This window comes from Motacilla alba, chromosome 12, assembly GCF_015832195.1.
Source record: "Motacilla alba alba isolate MOTALB_02 chromosome 12, Motacilla_alba_V1.0_pri, whole genome shotgun sequence".
Lineage (NCBI taxonomy): Eukaryota > Metazoa > Chordata > Aves > Passeriformes > Motacillidae > Motacilla > Motacilla alba.
The window spans coordinates 6,828,257-6,848,140 of NC_052027.1; the positions used below are offsets into that span (position 1 = coordinate 6,828,257).

Genomic DNA, 19,884 nt, shown 5'->3' on the forward strand with positions numbered 1-19,884 from the left:
TTCTTGCTAAATAAAACCTGGCTGCCTGCGCTCTTCTCAAGTTGTGCAAGGCTGCAGAGGTTGTTGTTGCTGAGGCTTTGGTGGTGCTGAGGCTTGGCCAGAGCCAAACTAATGGGTTTCCCTTTGGAGGAGGTGCCCCCCCAAGGCTGCAGCTCCTTGTCCAGGGTAAGGTGTGTGACACACGGATGTGCTGAGCATCTGCAGCCTGTGCTGCACTTCCTGCAGTAGGGACTAAGGAGCTGCTGCTGGCAGGAGCAGCCAAGCAGGCTGCCAGCCATGGCCCTGTTCTTGTCCAACACCACCAGCTCCCCTCTGTGGCACCCACATTGTCACTGTGGTCACTGCAGGCACAGGCAAGCGCTGACACGTGCGTTGTCTCGCTTTGTGCTGCTCTGCTCTGAGTGCAGCAAGGGAAAGTGGGTTTTTTTTTTTCAATTTCATCTCACATTTGAAATGTACATTCTGATATTAAATTTTTGCTATGGGGAATTATTTTTAATTATAGTGAGCTGGAAGATGATAAAATAAAGTTGAGTAAGTGAGACCTATGTGAAGAAGTCATGGAAACCTGATCACAGAAGTGGAAAGACACTCCTAGGACACTGGGTATTGTTCCCATGAAACAACATATCCTAATGTAAAGAAAATTGTAATTAAAGCTGTTAATCATCTGCTTTTAATGAGGGGGAAAAGCTGAATATCTCAGAGACAAGATCTTGAATTTTGTACAGTTTGTCCAGGGAGGTGGCAGAAACCCCATGCCTGGAGATGGTCAAGTTTTAATGGTGCAAAGTTGTCCTGGCTTGGGGACATCACTGCTGAGTAGATAGGCTACCTGTGTTGATTTCATCCTTTGCTTTTCTGATTGGGGAAGCCACTCACCAGCCACACTCACTTGCCTGGGATGGGGCAGGAGGGAGGGTGGGGTAAACCAGCTTCCTGACCCAGTCCTCAGGCTCCTGGCTGTACGTGGTGTAAGCTGGGAGGGTGGGAGTGATCTCTGGGGTCTAACTGATCATATATCTCACCTATTCAGTCTTTGACACTGCTATTACAACTCCTGATTTATTTAATTTATTAAAAGCCAAGACATCTGATGCTCTCCTCCCATGTCCCATCTCCTGAAGATGATGTATCTAGAGTGGGAAGGAGGAGGAAGCCTGTGCTCTGGCTTTTTCCCCCTCATAATGCTCATGCTCCCACTGGACTGTTGGGTTTGTCCCCCTTTGAAGCACATGATCGATATCCCAAAAGTCAAAATTTGGGCAAGTCCTGAACTGCCTTAGAATAACTTAACTCTAGGGCCAAATCTGGGGCTCGATGAATTATTCTTAAAAGTTTGTTTCCTATTAAGCTGCTTTTAATCATATCACGAAATGAGATGGAAACAGCAGTGATAGCAGCAACTTTGCTGAGGCAGAGTACCCCTTCCACGCCCTTCCACGGTAGCTGATTAATTAAAATATTCACGTGAAATGGTACCTTGGTTATTTTTTAAGGAAACAGCCAGAGGTGATGCCGAGACTCCCCGACTGGACGCAAACCAGACGCTGGAGTGTGTGGGGGTTGCTGTGTGGTTTAGATCTGATGAAAGGCAGGAAATGGGAAAATCTGGCAAATCTCCCTGGCTTGACTTAACGGAGCCTCTTGACTTTTGCTAGAGTGCGTTTTTTGTGCTGTAATGGCCAAATGGAAATTTAGACTTGAAGCTGGATCCGAGCACTGCTATGCTTAGCTGGCTTGTACACAGCAGTGAAAGAGAAGGGAAAGGTGTTTAAAAATTCCAGCCCCTGGGTTTAACTATTGCTTCCCTCTGAATTTCTTTGCTTTACCACAGAGCAGAGAAACCTGCAATAGCAACTGTACATTTTCCCTTGATTTTGTGTGGTACCTTCTTATTTCTGAGATGTCTCCCTTCTGCTACCCAAGTGAAACCTTATCTCATTCCTCAGAAGTCAGTGGTGCTTCATTAGTGCAAATTAATTCAGAATCCTGTGTGGTTGCTCTAAAATAGATACCATTGACCCAGCCTGTGGAAAAGCATTGAGTTTTCAGAAATAGAAGCCAATTTATCAGCATTCTCTCTAACCTCTTTTTCTTTGTTAGGAGATGTTTTCAGCCAGGTTTGTCCTTCACTGTTCCCGTGGTGAAGGGGTGTGATGATTAGAGGGATGAAACACCTGTCCTGTGAGGAAAGGCTGGGACAATTGGGATTGTTCAGCCTGGAGAAGAGAAGGCTCTGTGGTGACCTTATCAGCCTTTCAGTACCTGGAGGAGCCTACAGGATTGCTGGAGAGGGACTTTTTACAAGGGCATATAGTGTTAGGACAAGGGGAAATGGATTTAAACTGAGATAGAGTAAGTTTAGATTGGATATTAGGAAGGTATTCTTTACTGTGAGAGAGGAGAGGCCCTGGCACAGATTGCCTGGAGAACTTGCAGATGTCCCATCACTTGAAGTGTTCAAGGCCAGGCTGGATGGAGCCCTGAGCAATCTGGTCTAGTGGAAGGTGTCCCTGCCCATGGCAGGGGATATTGGAACTGAATGACCTTTAAGATTCCTTTCAACCCAAACTATTTTATGATTCTGTACTGTCCTCACAGCCCTGCAGATGAAAGTTCAAGCCTGTGAAGAAAATCTGTCACAGGCCACAAGCTGCAGGAACAGCCCCTTTAAAGAAGTGTTAAGAAGAGCAGATACTTGCAGTGAGTTAAGCTAATGGCTGTTGAATTGCAGCTTCTGTGGGCTGTTCTTTCAGTTCTTGTGCTTTCCTCCCAGTACTGCTGAGCTGTGGCGAGTGCCACCAAGCCAGGTGGTTAAGATTCCAGTGCAGTGTGAGTGTGGGTTTTGTAGCCTCCCTTAATTTAATTCAGCTTTATATGTTCAGACTATAATCAATTTTTATGCTACTTTAATAAGCAAATTTATGCTATCAGCATGCTAAAGAGACTTGTCTTTCTCAGCTTCCCAGTCAATCCACCATTTCCCATTTTAGCAAAGTGCTCAGTTGTCCTAAATTCAGTAATGTCTCTGCAGTTCTGGCTGGCAAGTCGACCCCTGCCAGGCATGGCCTGTGCCTGTGCTGGCCCCTGGAAATATCCTTCATGGTGCAGTAAAGGGACAAGCAATTGCATATCCCCAAACATTGGGCAGTCTGACTCAGATGGATTGCCAAGTGTTTTTACAGCAAATATGGACTTTTATTTCCTCCTCATAAGAGAGACAAATCCTGTGTTAGAAAATGCCTGAGGATAGGAAAGGGTTGAGTTTAGTCTCTGCAGGCCAACGACTGGCAGGAATCACTTTCTCATTTAAAGCACTGCTCACGGAGGCATCTCTTTTTCTCTCTCCTCACCTTACAGGAAGATCTGCCTTCACTGTAAGTGCTCCCAGGAAGAGCACATTGTAACAGTTATGCCTCTGGAGATGGAGAAGACAGTCACGAAGCTCATGTTTGACTTCCAGAGGAATTCAACTTCTGACGACGACTCAGGCTGTGCTTTGGAGGAGTACGCCTGGGTCCCCCCCGGCCTGAAGCCTGAGCAGGTAATGATGACACCACCCAGCTACTGGAAAATAATTCATTTTGCATGTTCTTTTTACATACTTCACCTGATTTTTTCTTCTAGGGGTGCAAGCACTTGTTGTGTGTGGTTGTTTCTGGGTGTACTAGAGAGACTTTGCAGGGTCTAAATGCTCAAATGGAACAAAACAGACATGTGATCCTTGCAGGACCTGTGGTTTTCTGCGTCTGTGGATGTAATTGGTAATTGAGAGGGGAGGGAAACAAAATACCTCCAGGATGGGATTTCTTGTGGTTGTGCAAGGGAAAAGACGTATCTAATGTTTCATTGGGAAAGAAGCAACGGGAATCAAGTGTTTCCCAGGGGCTTGGTGGTTGTGTTCTGCCCTCCTGGAATGCTCTTCTCTGTGGTGAGTCCAGGGCAGACAGTCAAAGCTGGTAGATAACTCTGAAAAATGGGCCAAAAGCTTTGTGGTTTGGGTTTTCCAAGCATGATGTTTATGCCTTGCTGGAAGGAATAGCTTAAATAAAGCTCCAGTCTCTTGGTGCAGGATTGAGTGGGACGGATTAGACCTCAGTGTGCTCTGTGGAGCGTGCATTGATTCTGCTTCTTCCAGTTTACATGATTCCTTTGATTTTTACACTGGTCCTTTATATGTTCAAGTCAGGACTTCATTTGCAGAGGAGATGGCATAATGAGCTTAGCCTTGGTAATTGCAGTATGATACGATATGGCAATAATTTTAAACTGTAAGGAGGCTGGAAGGGGGTGGAAAGCTTTCATTCTTGCTGCCACAGTTGCTGTCCTTAAGTACTGTGTTTTCCTGTGCTTTTATTCAGACAGGCTTAGGAATTTCCTGAAATATTTTGGCACCACCCGTAGGCTGTAAATATTATCTGTCTGATTAGAGAAAATCCAGTTGTTTGGTAGCTTGTTTCTTATTTTTTTCCCCTTGTCTTTATAAACCTTGCTCAGTGCTCACTTGAAACTCCACAGCCCCATGTGTTTCATTTGGTGCCATCCAACCGTGCAAATCAGGTAGCAGCCTTATTTTCTGTCACCTTCCTTATGTCAGAGGCTCTCTTTTTGCCTCGCAGGAGGTACAAGACATGGTGTGTGGAGAAATGCAAATGGTTCTGAAGTGGCTCTGCTGGTCCTTCATGCTGTGGCAGCATGAACTGGTTGTGTTTGGGGGGTCCTGTTGAAGGACCATACCCAAGCTGGTGCCACCTGCTCTCATTGCTGGTTTCTGACCAGGTGTCTCAGCAGCTTCTGGAGCTCAAGCTGGCCCATGTTCCTGTAGCTTTGGGTGGAAATACAGATATTTAGTGACAGGTGGCACCTGAGCAGGTAGACATGGTCTCTAATGAGTGCATCATGGCATGGGCAGTGATTGAAACCCACTTCAGCATGGAGGTGACATATTCCAGGGGACCTGTGTGCTTCTTTGGTCCCTTAGGTGCTCTTTAAATGTGCCATCAGGGAGTTGGGATGCTCAGGAGGAAAGAGAAGTCCATTAGCTCTACCAGTAGCTACTGACCTGTCATGCATTACTCAGGTTAATGTAATTTTAGGTTCTTCCAGCCTCTGTTTCTTGCAGAGGTCATGGTGCTCCTCAGTCCAAACGCTTGTTTTCTCAGTACACTCCTCAGTCTGCATTGCTGGGTCTTTCAGCAAATTTACCACTTCAGACCTGTCTCTAATCACCATGGAGATAAAGAGCAGCCATAAGCAGAGCCAGAGACAGGCCCTGAAATCCATCCAGCAGAGCTCATCTGCCAGCCCTGTCATGACTTTTCACAGGTTAGATGAGCCACTAAGATGACAAAAGCAAGGTGTGACTTCGCTGGGCTGTGCAGGAGCCACGCTGCAGGCCTGGCCTTTGTCCCTGGTGAAGAGCAGCACCCTGAATTTCATGGAATCACAGAATGGTTGTCCCGTGGCTGGGGTTGCCCCATAGTGCAGGAGGGGCCATTTACCTCCCACGGGGGTAGGAGATGCCTCTGCAGCAGCTCACTGGGGCCGTGTCAGTCTGCAGGCAGGTGTGTGGCTTTCTGGTCAATGAGTCAGGTGTGTGCATGTGATGTGGAGCCCCTGCAAGGCTGGTGCCTGCCATGGAGCAGCTGGTGGGCTCTGCCCTGGCTGAGGGTACTGCTGTCAGGCTGGGCTGAAAATACAGATGAACAGGCAGGGAATTTTTCTCTGCCTCCTGCTGTTTCGCTGTTGTATTTTTTTGGATGTGAAACAGATTATATGAAACAACTTTTTCCGCAATATTCTACTTTATTAAAATCTCAGTGCAGTATATGAACTGGGGAGGTAAGTGTTCCCCTGAAAGACTAATGCAATTTTCTTATTTTACTTGGACGACAGCCTCCCTGCCTCACTATTCTTGGGAGACAGCGCTCATGCCTCACTCAACACAGCAATTTACAGGATTTCAGTGGGGAGGAGTTGGCCTGCAAACATGACATTGTTTTTTGGCAGTGTACAAAGGTCATTTCAGTATTTGAAGAGTCCCTTCAATCCAAAGCTTAAATTACTGTCATCTAGAGGGGAACGGACTCAAACCTACAAGGTCCCACTGTACTCCTGGACACTAACTCAGGCCTCAGCTGGGCTGTGGTACATGTCATAGTGAAAATCATGTTGGTTACCCAATGCCCAGTACTGAAGACAAAGCATTGGTCCAGTGTTCACAGATACTGATCCAAACATTGTAATGAGGAGGGGAGCTGGAAGTTATCCCTTATGTTGTGGCTCATCAGTGTGTAGGACTAAAAAGTCTTACAGTATGGAAGGCTAAAAAGGGCTTTACTCAAGAGCTGTAAATGCAATATATTAATAAATAAGTTTATAACACAGGGACTAGGATAGTAATTTAAAAATTTATAGCGCCCCTGCATAAGGTATGATAAAAATTTTTTCTGGTAAAACAGCTAAAATGTATAACATGTCTACTCAAGAAAGAGGGTTATAAACTGGAAGGACACTGGAAATGTTATTTAATTGAGGAGCCTACAAGAGCTTAGTTTGTCCAGCCTAGCAAATTGTTCATTAGGATTGTTCTTCCCCCTGTTCATTAGAGGGGGATGAGCAGTTACCCAAGCTCCAACTTTAGCCCAAGAACATAGACATAAACTGTCTCCAAATGCATTCAGGCAGGAAATTGGAAGAGGTTTGAGACCATCAGAGGTGTAAGGCTCAGCAGCAACCTGCCAGCCAGGAGAGTGACAGGTAAAAACCCAGGACTGAGCTCCATAAATCACAATGTGATAAGGAAACAGGGTTTCTTGTAGTAGCAATCAGCTACACAGGATGGCCAGGAGGATTCTGTGGGGTCTAATCCCACTTGGATTGGATTCAATGAGAAGTTGTCTTATGGCAGAAGAGGGACTCTCTTCTGGAAGATAGGGATGCAGATGGGAATGGCAGAGATGGCTTTACAGAAGCAGGGACATGGGCTTTGTGAAATGCTCTTTTTTTCTGCCTGTAGTTCAATGGTTGGATAAAGAAATAAGTGTCAAAGTCTTGAAATGGGCAAACACCTTTAGAAGTGTGTCCTCAGCAAAGCAGAATGCCAGGCTGAGCCTAGCTGCAGAGACAGAGGAAGGCATCTTTGGGAGCCAGTTTGTCTGCTGGGGCTGGCAGTGTGACACCTGATCCTCCTTGCACTGACATGAGTTTGAGTGCAGATGCCTGGAAATAAGTCCTTCTGTGATGTGTTTTTCACATTTTTAGGCAAGGCATGCGTAAATACATGTGAATGTGCAGCCTTGAATTCCTTGGGCCTGTGGTTTGGAGAAATCCAAAGGGGTTATAACATGCCACTTTGAATTTCTGAATACAAGGGATCTTTTAGGATTTCTGTCTTTATTGTGTCTCAGTATTAGGAGCAGCTGGTTATGGGCAGAAATTTCCAATTAAACAAAAGATGGGGCTCTACTTCAGCCTCGCTGTGGCTTTTTGTATGGCTCTGGCATGCCAGCATCTGAGAACCTTGCATGTGCCATAAGAATGTAATTCCCTCTTGTTGTCAACACAAGTTGCTCTGGTTGAGTCCCTTAAACAGTTATGAAAATCTCATCTGAGCTAAAATTAGCAGCATGAAGGTTCAGGGGACCATTTTTCTCTAAGGCAGCTGTTGGAGCCTGGACCTCAAGAGCTTTGCAGTGGTGTGAAACTTGTAGCTGTCACAGGGAATTTATCCAGGGGCTAGAATACGTGTTAATCCTTCTTCTGGATATTTTGCAAGACCTGTTGCAAGGGCTTGAGTTATAAAACCTCCAAGTTTCATCAGTTGCTGTTCAGGTCACGAAGTGAGGAAAGGGGAACGGAGATGAACCTACACTGAACATGCATTTACACCTTACATAAAGATTTTCACCCTTCTGGTGAGGCAGAAAGTACATTATCTGGGCCAGGCATCTCTGGGGGACGTGTGTCTCACTTGTGCCTGTGTGTCACGGTCATTGTACCATCTTGTTCTTTCTTGAGCCTTCTGAGTTCAGCAAACTGTTTCACTCCTCAAGAGGCTGAAGGCTTGCATGGGGCAAGGAAGGGGTAAAAGAGACCAAAGCGACCCTGTGCCCCACACCTGTGTACAAGTGGGAAGCAGACAAGCTAATTTACAGCCTGACAAAAGGACAAAAGGCCCATGAAGAGCTCTTCCTTGCTGGTAGATCCTGAGAGCAGGGCAGTGTGGATGGAAAGCGAGGGCCCTGAGGAGAAGCTGTTCCTCGTGTACCCTGTTCCCAGGAGCTGCAGCTGCCTCTCATTCTGCCCGCTTACACATGTGCACGCTGGAGCATTTTACCCAAAAGCTGCCTTTCAGCACGTTTTGAAAAGCTCTCCAGTTTCACTTTGAGGTAGGGTAAGTCCATCACCTCCCCGGTGAACTCTCTCAGTATCTAAATAGCCCGGCAGTTAGCGGCTCTTATTTCAAGGCTGGAGCTGTCTAAATCCAGCCTCCAGGCATCGGACTGTGCCGAATGCTTCCCAGCTGCTGGATGGAGCAGCAGTCCCTCGCGGAATGCTTTTTCTGTGTGTGATGCCAGTGCTGCGTGACTTGGGGGCAGCTGGAGTGGGGTAGGAGGTCCTGGAGCTGTTCCCCTGCCCTGGAACGGAGTGGATGAAGTGTGACCACACCCCACGCTGCAGAAGAGCCCATGGCAAAACCATGTGTCTGGACATTTGCTCCATTCCTGTATCCTGGGGTGCTGCCCTGATGGTGGTGAGCCAATGGAAGCTGTCAAAATTACTTAATCCTTGAACAGTCTTATTATTACCAGGGAAGGAATCGGCTACTCTTGGTGGGTCACAGAAACAAAACCACTCGCCTGACATGGTTTGCTCGATTCTGAAATTTGAAGAATATGTGTGGAGGTCAGCAGAGGTGAGAGGCAGGGGAGGAGCAGGGAGTGGAAAAGGAAACTGAAAAACCATGGACTACCCAATAGAAAGTTCTCCTGGAGCTTTATTCCAGTGTGCAATTACAGCTTTTCTGAGTTGCAGTGTTATGCAAGTGTGCTACCCCATGCCTTAGAAATCCAAGAGCGTGTTATGTGGGATACCCAGGGGAATGATCAGTGATGATCAGTGAGCAGGTGATCATTATCATTCCTGGTGCTCCAGGGGACCCTGAGCCCTGCATGGACTTTGCAGCATAGACCGCTCTCGATGCTGTTGAAAGCACTGATCTGGCTCTTTTTAATCCAAATTCAATTTCTGCTTTTAAAAAAAAGAAAAACCATGTCATAGGCTTTCACAAGTCTAAAACGTGGGGACGTAGGGCCTTCATTCAAACGTTCCTCTTTGATGCCAGCAGGAAGCAGCGCTTCCGCGGGATCTCTTACAGCCCAGAGCTGCTCCAAAGGCTTGGCAGGGGTGGATGTCGTTCTCGACTGGGGAGCAGCAGCGCTCCGACGCCTCAGCTGCCGTGGGAGAGGAGCGTGCGGAAAGCCGCAGAGCGTGCCAGAACAAATAGCACTTAGAAAAAACCATTTTTCCTTTGTTCCCTGCCTTTGTCCCTCTGCCTTAGGAGCGGGTTTCCAAGAGAAGTGCAGCGTTGCGGGATGCCGGACTGCCCGGCGCCAGGAGTGCATCTGCCTCCCGCTGCCGTGTGCCGGCCACGGGCGCTCATGGTCTGGGGGTGGCACAGGCCTGCTCCCAGCTGGGGCTCTGGGCTCTCAGGGGACACTCCGGATCCCTCCAGGGTGCGTGCCTGTCTGCCTGCCTGCATCCCCACGCTTGGCAGAGCCAGCCAGCAGTTCCCACTCTTCGTTTCAGAGCATCTGGCCCTGCTGTAAGGATTGTTTTGCTTCAAAAAAACAAATCGGTGCTTTGTATCCTAATGGCCTTGGAAAAGGAGGACGTGCCAGACTCAGGCCAAAGCACACTGAACCCGTTTTCCAGGCTCACACGTGCTGTCATCTGTGGAGCTTGTGTGTGAGTCAACGTGTACAAACATTTGCAGTGTTTCACAGACATATTGGGAAGGTTATTTGCATGTGGTTTGTTTTGGATTTTTTTTCCCCTTTGCTTTTCCAAGGGAGGCCAGCAGGAATGAGAGACAAACAAAAGCATCAGGTTTGTTTCTCTGACAATTTTAAGTGCACCGTGGAAAGGATCATTAAAGCCTGACGTGTGCTGTTCAGAAGCTGGCACTGGGGAGGAGCAGGCAAGCCACAGGAGCAGCCCTGCTCGCCCAGGCCAGCTCAGGCTTGTCAGAGCCACTGGCTGCCTTCTTCCCTCAGCAGCCAAATCCCGTGGGAGTTTGCACGCAGCAGTGAGCCAGGAGAAGGGGCCACAATTGAGCACACACACATCAATGTGCCACCAGCTCCCTGTGCTGCCGCGGGACATCCCTGGGTGTCAGGGAATGGGCTGCCAGGGCTGTGGTACCCTGGCACGTTCCCAGGGGAAATGATGCTGTCCTGGGCATGGGGGGACTCTGGGCAATGCTGTATTTTGAACAGACTCCGCTGTGTGTGATGCTCTACTGCACTGTGCCTGAGTGCTGACCAAGGTGAGTCCCCCCTTCTTGGGGACATCCGTGCTCAGGCACCCTACTGCGCTCAGACCAGCAGGTCCTCCTCTCACAGGGCTCTTTGCAATTGGTTTTGCAGTTGGTTTGCTTTCAGGAGAGCCAGGCAGGATTGCCCAGCTGGCTGTGCTGGAGCTGTGAGGGCTGAGCAAGTCAGCACCCGTGCCAGGACACCGTGCGCTCCTTTGTAGTCCATCCCAGCCATACAGTCATCCCAAACAGCCCGGTTTGGTGGCTGCTTTAGGAAGGGGGGTTGTGCTCAGGGCGAGTACAACCAAATGCTACTTCCCAACAGCAATTTGTGGCGTAAGAAATATGATATTTCCCCTCCACCTCCTTTAATTCATTGATCAAAGAGATCCTTCACCAATAGCTTGAATTTACAGGATGTTTGCAAACTTTTCCTTCTAGGAGGTGTAAGGCTTTGCTCACAGATGTGCTCATGTGGGTTTTGTCTTTGGCCACCCTGGGACCATCAGGACAAGCTGTAGTCCTGCCTTGATTTAGCAGGGCCAGGGTAGGTTTGTAAACTGTCAAAGTCAAACTGGAAACATACTCCAAACCTAAGAAGACCACAGAGCACAAAGGCATTTGTAAACTAATGTAATTACTCTCTTCAGTGCCTTTGAATAAAGTTGGCTCCAGTTTAAAGGCTTTTTCCTGCCCTGTTTTTACATTATGTTCTTTCCTTTCTCCTGGTTTGTTACTTTTTTAATTTCTACCTTCCCCTCCTCCCTTTCAGCATCAAGCAGCTGTTACTTCCCAAAATGTGTATCGGTTTTTGTTAGCAAGACTTGGTGTTTGGACATTTTCCTTATAAAGATGAGAATAACACCTTGGGAATCTGCTGTGCCAGGTTCTGGTAGCATGGAGCCTGTCTGAGTGGGACCTCCCTGGGGCAGGATGGAGCTTGCCCAGCCCACCAGTATCCCATGGCACCTAGCACCCACAGCTGTCCCCGGGTCCAGTGCTCTGGCCAGACCATGCCCATGGCATCTGCGACCTTGAGATGTTGTGTGAAGCTTTATTTTAACTCAGTGTGATGTTTTCCAGTCTCTTTTGGGATTTCTCTCATGCAGATGTGAGCAGAAGTCAGAGTGAAGTGAGACAAGTGGGAAAACTGAGGATGAAACCTAGTGCAGCCCCACAAGGGGCTCCTGTGTGTTAATGATGCTTGTTGGGATAACCATGGGCAGAGCAGATCTGTTGCAAGGGGCAACAGGATGATGCAGAGCTGCTGGGTTGTACAGCAGAAGTATTTAATAATAAAACAGTTACAGATACTGCATGGTTTAGAGAGGAAATGTTATCTCTCCGGGGTCACTGTTATCCTTATCTGGGTGCAAGTCCTGTTGCAGAGCCTGTAAGGGCAGTGAGGAGCCATCAGCAGGCACGTGGGGGGTCTGGCCCTGGCCCTGCAAGGCTCACCAGCTACAAGGCTTGTGCATGCTGCAACACAGAACTGGATGGAGGAGGAGTTACTTTAGCATAAAACAGTGACCTTTTGTACAAAAGCAAAGTGCAGACTGAGCAGTTTTAGCTTCCCAGCAAGTTAACACTTTCTGCAGGCTTTTTCCCTGAAAAGCCAGGCTGATCTAAGAATCCCCTTTTCCTTCTTTATTTTTGAGCATCACAGAGGCCTGTGCCAGCCCAGGTGCCAGCTGCTCCCACGCCAGGTCAGAAAGGCTGTCAGCAGCCAGCTGGGCACAGAGGCAGAGTGACACCGGCAGCCTGTGACCCTGTCCCTCCCAGTCTTGGGACTCCCATCCAAGGAGATGGGTTCATGCCATGGGAACAGGTGATGGATGAGAGAGTGTTACATGCACAGGCATGGCCTAATGTCAGCCTGAGCAAGGGCTGTCCTTCTGCTCTTCATCTGCCCTCTGGATGGATCTCTTGGGATAGGAGTGATGTCCTGGGTGAAAGGATCTGTGCATCCCTCTGGTTCAAGTTTTTCCCCAGAAGGGGATGGTGGCTGCAGAAAGGAATGGTGGCTCCAGAAGGGGATGGGGGCTGCAGAAAGCTGTTGGCAGGCGTAAAGATTTTCTCCCCATGAGATGTTCCACAGGTACTGGACAAGGATTGGCAGCTGCCTCTGCTCCATCCTCTCCATGAGCACTCCTCTAGAAGGTCCCTGTGGCTGATGCAGATCCAAAGCAAACCCTTTCAGGTTATTTCAGGCAACAAAACACAGGCTGGAGCCTGTTGTATTTATTTTGTTTTGCTTCTCAAACCAAATTGCCCATCCCTGCCAAGCTATGTTGCTGGTGTGATGGGAACCAGTTCCTGCAGTCCTGCTGGGAGTAAATGGAAAACTTCCCAGCGGAAGCAGGAGCGGAGCTGGGCACGTACGTCCTGCTGGATTGTGCTCCAGGAATGCAGCACCCAGGCAGCTGAAGGAAGAGCTCCCATCCTTGGTTTTTGCCCAGGGTGAGCGTCTTGGGGCTCGTTGCTGTTGTAATTTGGCAGCTCTTCAAAAAAAAAAGTAATTTATGGTCTCCACCAACTTCAAGGACTGGGTGGGCAAAAAACTTCATTGCAAGAAATCAAAACACAGGCTAACCAATGTGAGCACAGGGCGCAGTGAACAGCCTCTCTGCACGTGGGGAATTTGGCAGCAGAAGCCACAGGAGTGTGTGCCGGCTGGGCACGCACAGTGTGGGAGCCTGGCAGCCCAGGAAGGGGTCTGGTGTGGCAGCTGGGGCATTGCTGGGAGATTTTCAACTGCAAACTCCACTACAGACTTGCTGCATGAACTTAGGGAGCTCATTTGACATCATGATGCTGCAATTAGTCCTTTGCAATGTGTGTATTTGCTACCTTGTGTAGCACGTCATAAGAATTTTAGTGTTTTTAATGTGCTTTGATGTTCCTGGATGAAGGATGCTCTATAAATGCAAAGTAAGTATTCTAATGTATGTAGTTTGTTTTCTTTTTAACATAACAAAATACTTCACAGCCATTCTTTCTTTGACAGTTTCCATAGCTGGTGGGTCTGTTTCTGCTGTGCCTTAGCAAAACAAATTTAGGGTTTTGCAGTGGCATATGCTCAGCATGTTCCTCAGCTTTGCGACACGAGCAGCTCCCCTGTCATCAGCACTGCAGACCTGCGTGTGGAAATCTGCTAAAATCTCCCTTTCTGGAAAACCTGATGATGGGGAAAGGTGGATGGTGACATCGGTTTGGGAGGAACCATAAATTGAGAAAACCACTGGAGCAGCTCTTGCTCTCAGGTAGTTCTGAATGAGAGCAGGGAGTGAGATGAATGCAGAGCAGTTATTCCTGAATAAAGCTAGGTTTGGATAGTTATTCTGGAATAAAAGGATATTTCTTCCTGTAGAAGATGACTGCATGTGAGCCACCCCCATCAGCCTGAGAGCCCATGGGTGAGCTCCCCTGCCAGCCAGCCCTGTGTGACCAGCCCGTGTCCCCATTCCTCCCAGTGACCCACGGCACCCTGTCATTTGCAGATGCTGTGGGGCTGTGCAGGCAGAGGGGGTTCCTCTGGAGAGAGCTGGCCCAGGTGGTGCTTTCTAGGCCAAAGTCCAAAGCATACAGCGAGGGAAAAAGCGGATCAGAAACCACTGCAAAGGAAGAAGTGTAATTTGGGCAAAGCCCTGTGAAAGCTGCAGGCAGTGCAGCCACTCCAAAATGAATTGCTGTTAGCTGAGGGAGCATCTCGGGGCTAATCCCACCATGGCAAAGGCAGAAAGCTGCGTGCACTGGGAGAACAGCCTGCATCTCTCCAGCCAAGAGCAGATTTAAGGAAGCCAGCCAGCTCTCTGCTTCTGCCCAAGCATCTGGAGACATCTGGGGCCGCAGCGAATCCCAATCCCAGCTGAGCTTACCTTTACCTTCTCCTGGTTCTTCCCAAGCTGTTCAACATCACCGCGGCCATTTCGGAGCAGATCCTCAGCCAGCGAGTCCCCTCCCGGTGCTGGCCCGGCCCTTGAGTGCACATCCCAGGTGTGGCAGTCGGAGCAGAGATGCTGGGGTTCAGGGTGTGCTTCCTCTCCGGGCTGCACTGCGCTCCCAGCGTCGGGCACGCTGCTCCTCAGCCTTTTTAATAGCTGATTTTAATTACATGCTCTGAGACGAAAGAGAAAAACTAAGCCTTCCAACAGATTTTATCTGCTGTTTATTTCCACAAATTGCTGCAGAAAAAAGCCCGGAGGGGTTTGATGGAGGTGGAGGCTGAGATAGCCGGCAACACGGAGACTGCTGGGGCGCAGCCTTCTTAACCTCCCTGCCGAGGCAGGTGCCGACACATCCCCGCAGCCGGCGCAATGCTCACGCTATGGAGGCTGACAGAGCAAACGGTAACGCGCCCACCTCGCCGGGGCTGCCACCCCTCTGCCTCGGAGGACAAAAGAAAACAAACCCGAAGCAGCTCCTGGCAGCGTTTCCCTGCTCAGAATCTTGGGGAGGACCCAGTGCTTGCTGCCTCAGGGGGTGGCTGCTGGCCGGGCACAGGGGCATGGGCTCGGCCAGGGAACCCCACTGACAGGAGTCCCCTCTCTTGCTCCGTAGGTGCACCAGTACTACAGCTGCCTGCCCGAGGACAAGGTTCCCTATGTCAACAGCCCGGGAGAAAAATCTCGCATAAAGCAACTTCTTCACCAGCTGCCACCACATGACAATGAGGTCAGTATCCAGAAAATGTGCTTGGACATCAGCAGGGCTCAGGGTGGGGAATGGACGCTCCTCCTGGGGTTGCTTGTGGGAAGCGTGGCTTTCCTTTCTCAACTCCTTTTGCTTTCCAGGGGGATATACTTGAATTTCAGTCATGTTGCTGTTTAAGTTGCTCTATTTGCTTCCTGCTTTGATTGTTGGAGGTTGGGAGTTGTTTGTTTCTAAAGTTAATTTTTTTTTAAGTCATCTTTCTTCAGTTTTCTGAAATAAAAGCATTTCCTCAGCCCTTGGAGGCCAAGGCTCCGTTAAAAGTGGCTTGGAATGCTGTTGAGATTATCTAGAGACAGATCCAAAGTTGCAAAAGCCTTTTCCCAGGTGCTGCTTCCGACTCACTCACCTTGGAGTGGGAGTGAGTGTGCTAAGGAGGGGCTTTCTGGGCTGAGCCTCATGAGCTGGGAGAGCCTGCAAGGCCACAGGTTGAGTCAAAACCAGTCAGAGCAAAATAAACCTTCTTAAGTCTCACAGGAATGATGTGAGGCAGCAAAAAGGGTCTGGTCTTTGACGTCCTGATCTCACCAGTGAGAACACTGGCTTCTGGTAACCCACAAAATTTCCCTGTGTAAACAAAAAAAATTATTTTTATGCTACTTTCTGAAGAAGCCGCTCTGGGAAACACATGCAGGTAACTTGTTTGATCTCAGTCAGATTTTAACAAGTTTGCCTGCGTGTGGCTGGGTGCCATGGGCACAGCACTGTCAGCATGGGGGGAGCTCCAGGCACGAAGAAGGGACTTCTTCCTGTACACCCCTGGGTCCCAACCTGCCTGCCTGCTTCCCTGGCAGCTGCTGGAAACCCACAGCCTCTGACAGCCAAAAAACATAAGAATAAATACACACAAATGCTGCTACTGCAGCCTGTTTTCCTGCAAGTTGGACTTGCAGGTCTGTGTGTATTTTCTCCAAATTGGCAGATTTTGCATCCAGTTTCCCTTCATGCTCAGTTTTGCTCCTTTTAACGTTCAAGGTGGGCTGGTTGCTCATGTGAATAACCCTGCTCAGCTCCATGAGCCTGCTCTCCCAGATAACGGAGGGTGGATTGAGCACCGGTGCTACATTTGACCTCCCTGGCTCTTCAGTTGTATTCCCCATTGAAATGCAACCAGCCAAGAGCTAAGCCTGCAGGATGGAAATAGCCAGGAAAACCTCAGAGTTTTATAAGCTTCAGGGAAATTGCATCATTCACTGTTTGTATCCTTTTATTTTACTTATTTCCTTATTACCTTGCAATGCAGAGGTTTTGCAAATGAGCAGGCTTGATCCTGTACTGGAAAAAATAGTTCACAAGTCACTGGGACTGTCTTTTGTGCAGAGAAAAGGGTCTGTGCTTTAGAAATGCCAGTGGAATATTATGAAGACTTCTGCCACGGGAGACTGATGGAGGAAGCAGGAAAACCCATCAGTCCAGTTGCTGGTCTGGGTAGGACTCTGACAACCCAACTTTTTAGACTTTTCTACAAACTGAGCACCCAAAGAGCAACAATCCTCCTGCCCTTTTTTCTCATCTCAACCTCTTGAAATTCTGACCAAACCCTAAATATCTGAAGCCTCCCCACAGCCAAGGGCAGAGGTTTGCAGGGCCCATGGAATGGTGCCTCACGGGGCAGCGAGCCAGGGACACCCCAGGCACTGAGCATCACTTGTGTTTTTTAGGTTCGCTATTGCAACTCATTGGATGAGGAGGAGAAGAGGGAGCTCAAACTCTTCAGCAACCAGAGGAAGAGGGAAAATTTAGGGAGGGGCAATGTCCGGCCATTCCCTGTAACCATGACAGGAGCCATCTGTGAGCAGGTAGGTAGTGGCTGATGAACTGGTGCCTTCATCCCCCAAGTTAAGTGAAACACATCCCCTCTGAAGACAGGCTGAGAGAGCTGGGGCTCTTCACCCTGGAGAAGAGAAGGTTCTGGGGTGCCTTAAAAACCTTTCCAGTGCCTAAAGGGACTACATGAGAGCTGAGCAGGGATGTTTTACAAGGGCATATACTGATAGAGGGAATGGCTTTAAACTGGCAGAGGGCATGTTTAGATTGGATATTAGAAAGAAATTATTCCCTGTGAGGGTGTTGAGGCATTTGCACAGGCTGCCTAGGGAAGTTGAGGCTACTCCATCCCTAGAAGTGTTCAGGCCAGATTAGATGAGGTTTTGAGGAACCTGGTCTAGTGGAAGGCGTCCCTGCCCATGGCAGGGGGATTGGAAATGGATGATCTTCAGGTTCCTTCCAAGTCACTGGAACCATTCCACGATTTAATGACAGTCATGAAACAAGCATCTGCCTGTGGCCCTGCCAGGTGTGAGTGCTGGGGTCTGTCAGGGCCTTTTGTGATATTTGACATGGAGTTGTCAGTTCGTCTCCTGGCATTATGCAGGGCAGTGATTGTGAGAGCATCCTGTTGGTGATTGGTGGCAGTGGGGTCACCCACACGTCTCCGTTAATCCCTGGCTTTTCTGATAGTGTGGTGGCCAGATCAGTGGAGGGGACATGGCCGTCTTCGCCTCACGAGCGGGACACGGCGTCTGCTGGCACCCTCCCTGCTTCATCTGCAGTGTCTGCAACGAGCTGCTGGTCGACCTGATCTACTTCTACCAGGATGGGAAGATCTACTGTGGCAGGCACCACGCCGAGTGCCTCAAGCCCCGCTGCGCCGCATGCGATGAGGTAAGAGAGCATCTGCCGTGAGCACTGCTGCCCACTGGGGTGGCACAGGAGGGTTGGGTGGCATTTCCCCTCCATCCCTGCCTTCTTCATGGAGACATACACACAAGCTGATGGCTTGGTTTTGCCAAGGATTCGAGCAAGCTTTTCCTGAGGTTTCAAATATTCTTAGTTGCAGTCTGCCTAGTACTGTTATGAGTTAGGGCCTCATCTACACTCAGGAAGCTGGGGGGTTTCCATGAGCGTTTCCAATAGAAGCACAGCCCCCTGTCTTTGTGATTTTAGCCCAGCTGGGTGTGGTGATCTTCCCTTCTCCTCCATTTCACCAGAAGAAGCCCCTGGTGGGATGAGTGCTGTATTTCTTACAAGTCAGTCATGTCTGAGTACACGCCGAGCTGAAATAGGCTTTGAGAGAGGCGATTAACAGGCTATAGGAAGCTGAACAAATAGAATACAAAACTGAGATAGAAAACCATACAGAGTCGCCTCTGAGCACTTCTCAAGTGCCAATCTCTGTTTAAAAGGCTGGTGAAGGAAATTGCTCTGGTTTTTAAAGTTATGAAAACCATAGTGTGGAAAACCGTATGTACCATAAAATACCACGTCCCATCCTTGTAAGCACATAATAGTAAATATCCAAGGCTATATGCACTTCAAATATAAAGAGCATTGATGTATGTGTCCAATTAAATTTGTAGTGTTACCAGTGAAAGACAACCCTAACCATTCAACTGGCTCTATTTCTTTGTAGCTTAGGCTGGATAATTTTTTTTCATGTATTTTTTATCCCTGCAAATTCTCGTTTAATTCCTTCATTCAGCTCATTCTTCAACATGTTTTTCTTCCCCTAAAACATCAAGTACTAATTGTGAGAAACAGTAATTCAGGGGTAGGAGGATCTGCAACGGAAAAGCTTTTAGTGTACCCTGTGCCAGCGCAGAGAACCAGGGAGCAGAGCTGGGGCTGTTACCTCCCTTGGGAGTTGAGAATGGGTGGGGATGAGAAGAAGACACAGCAAGAAAGCATCTGCTGAAGACTTTTTAGATGGCTGCTTCTCCAACTCATCCTTGAGCACTCAAGTGCCTCAGTTTCCCCACTGGTATAATGACTGCAATCACCTTTATAGACACCCAGGCTGGGGTAGCAGCAAGATGAGGAGCCAAGGTACCTCCATCTTTTCTCCTCTCTAGAGAGCTGCCACTTTTCCTTGTGTTTTTGCTCATCCTTTGTGGTCAGGTCCCTGTTTCAGAGATGAGTAAATGTGTTCCAGTAAGCAGCTGCTCTGTTCTTCAGAAGTCCCCCAGATCGATAGGTTGTATATAAGTGTGTTTATTACCCTGATCGACCTCTCTGTTTGATGGGTGAGCTCACGAGCACATTACTGCAGCTCTGCCTTAACACTTTGTAGTCTGGGCACTAACACGCTTCGGAGGAATTTGCATTTTAATGGATTTTTCTAAGAAATGGTGGGTGCCCCTGCCACAAACCAGACTATGGGAGTTTCCCATGCAGGACTGGGGGAGTTAGCTGTAAAATTTAGAGGGTGCATCAACGAAGGGGCCCAGCTGCCATGCAGGGCAGGAGACACAAAGGTTGGTGTCCCAGGTCCCTTTTCTGACCAACTCCGCTCCACGCTTGTGTTTCTTCCCGCAGATCATTTTTGCTGATGAGTGCACCGAGGCCGAAGGGCGGCACTGGCACATGAAGCATTTCTGCTGCTTCGAGTGCGAGACGGTTCTGGGGGGGCAGCGCTACATCATGAAGGATGGGAGGCCCTACTGCTGCAGCTGCTTCGAGTCCCTGTACGCCGAGTACTGCGACACCTGCGCCCAGCACATCGGTACGTGCAGGGGGCACGGCCCCCGCGGCTTGCTGCTCACAAGAGCTGTTGCGTTAAGTCCTTGACAGCACCGTGGGGCTGTGGGCAGGGCTTTGCTTGGCTGGGGCAATCAAATGTGCTCATGCCTCTCTCC

At 48.9% G+C, this 19,884-nt stretch overlaps 1 protein-coding gene across 1 annotated transcript in view; it reads left to right on the forward strand.

Annotated features, from left to right (window-relative positions):
* PRICKLE2 (prickle planar cell polarity protein 2) overlaps positions 1-19,884 on the forward strand; it is a 112,141-nt gene that overhangs the window by 76,197 nt on the left and 16,060 nt on the right. The window contains exons 3-7 of the mRNA XM_038149327.1: positions 3,364-3,547; positions 15,101-15,214; positions 16,912-17,049; positions 17,711-17,914; positions 19,565-19,751. Coding sequence (XP_038005255.1) covers positions 3,364-3,547; positions 15,101-15,214; positions 16,912-17,049; positions 17,711-17,914; positions 19,565-19,751 — 827 coding nt within the window. The remainder of the gene's footprint in view (positions 1-3,363; positions 3,548-15,100; positions 15,215-16,911; positions 17,050-17,710; positions 17,915-19,564; positions 19,752-19,884) is intronic.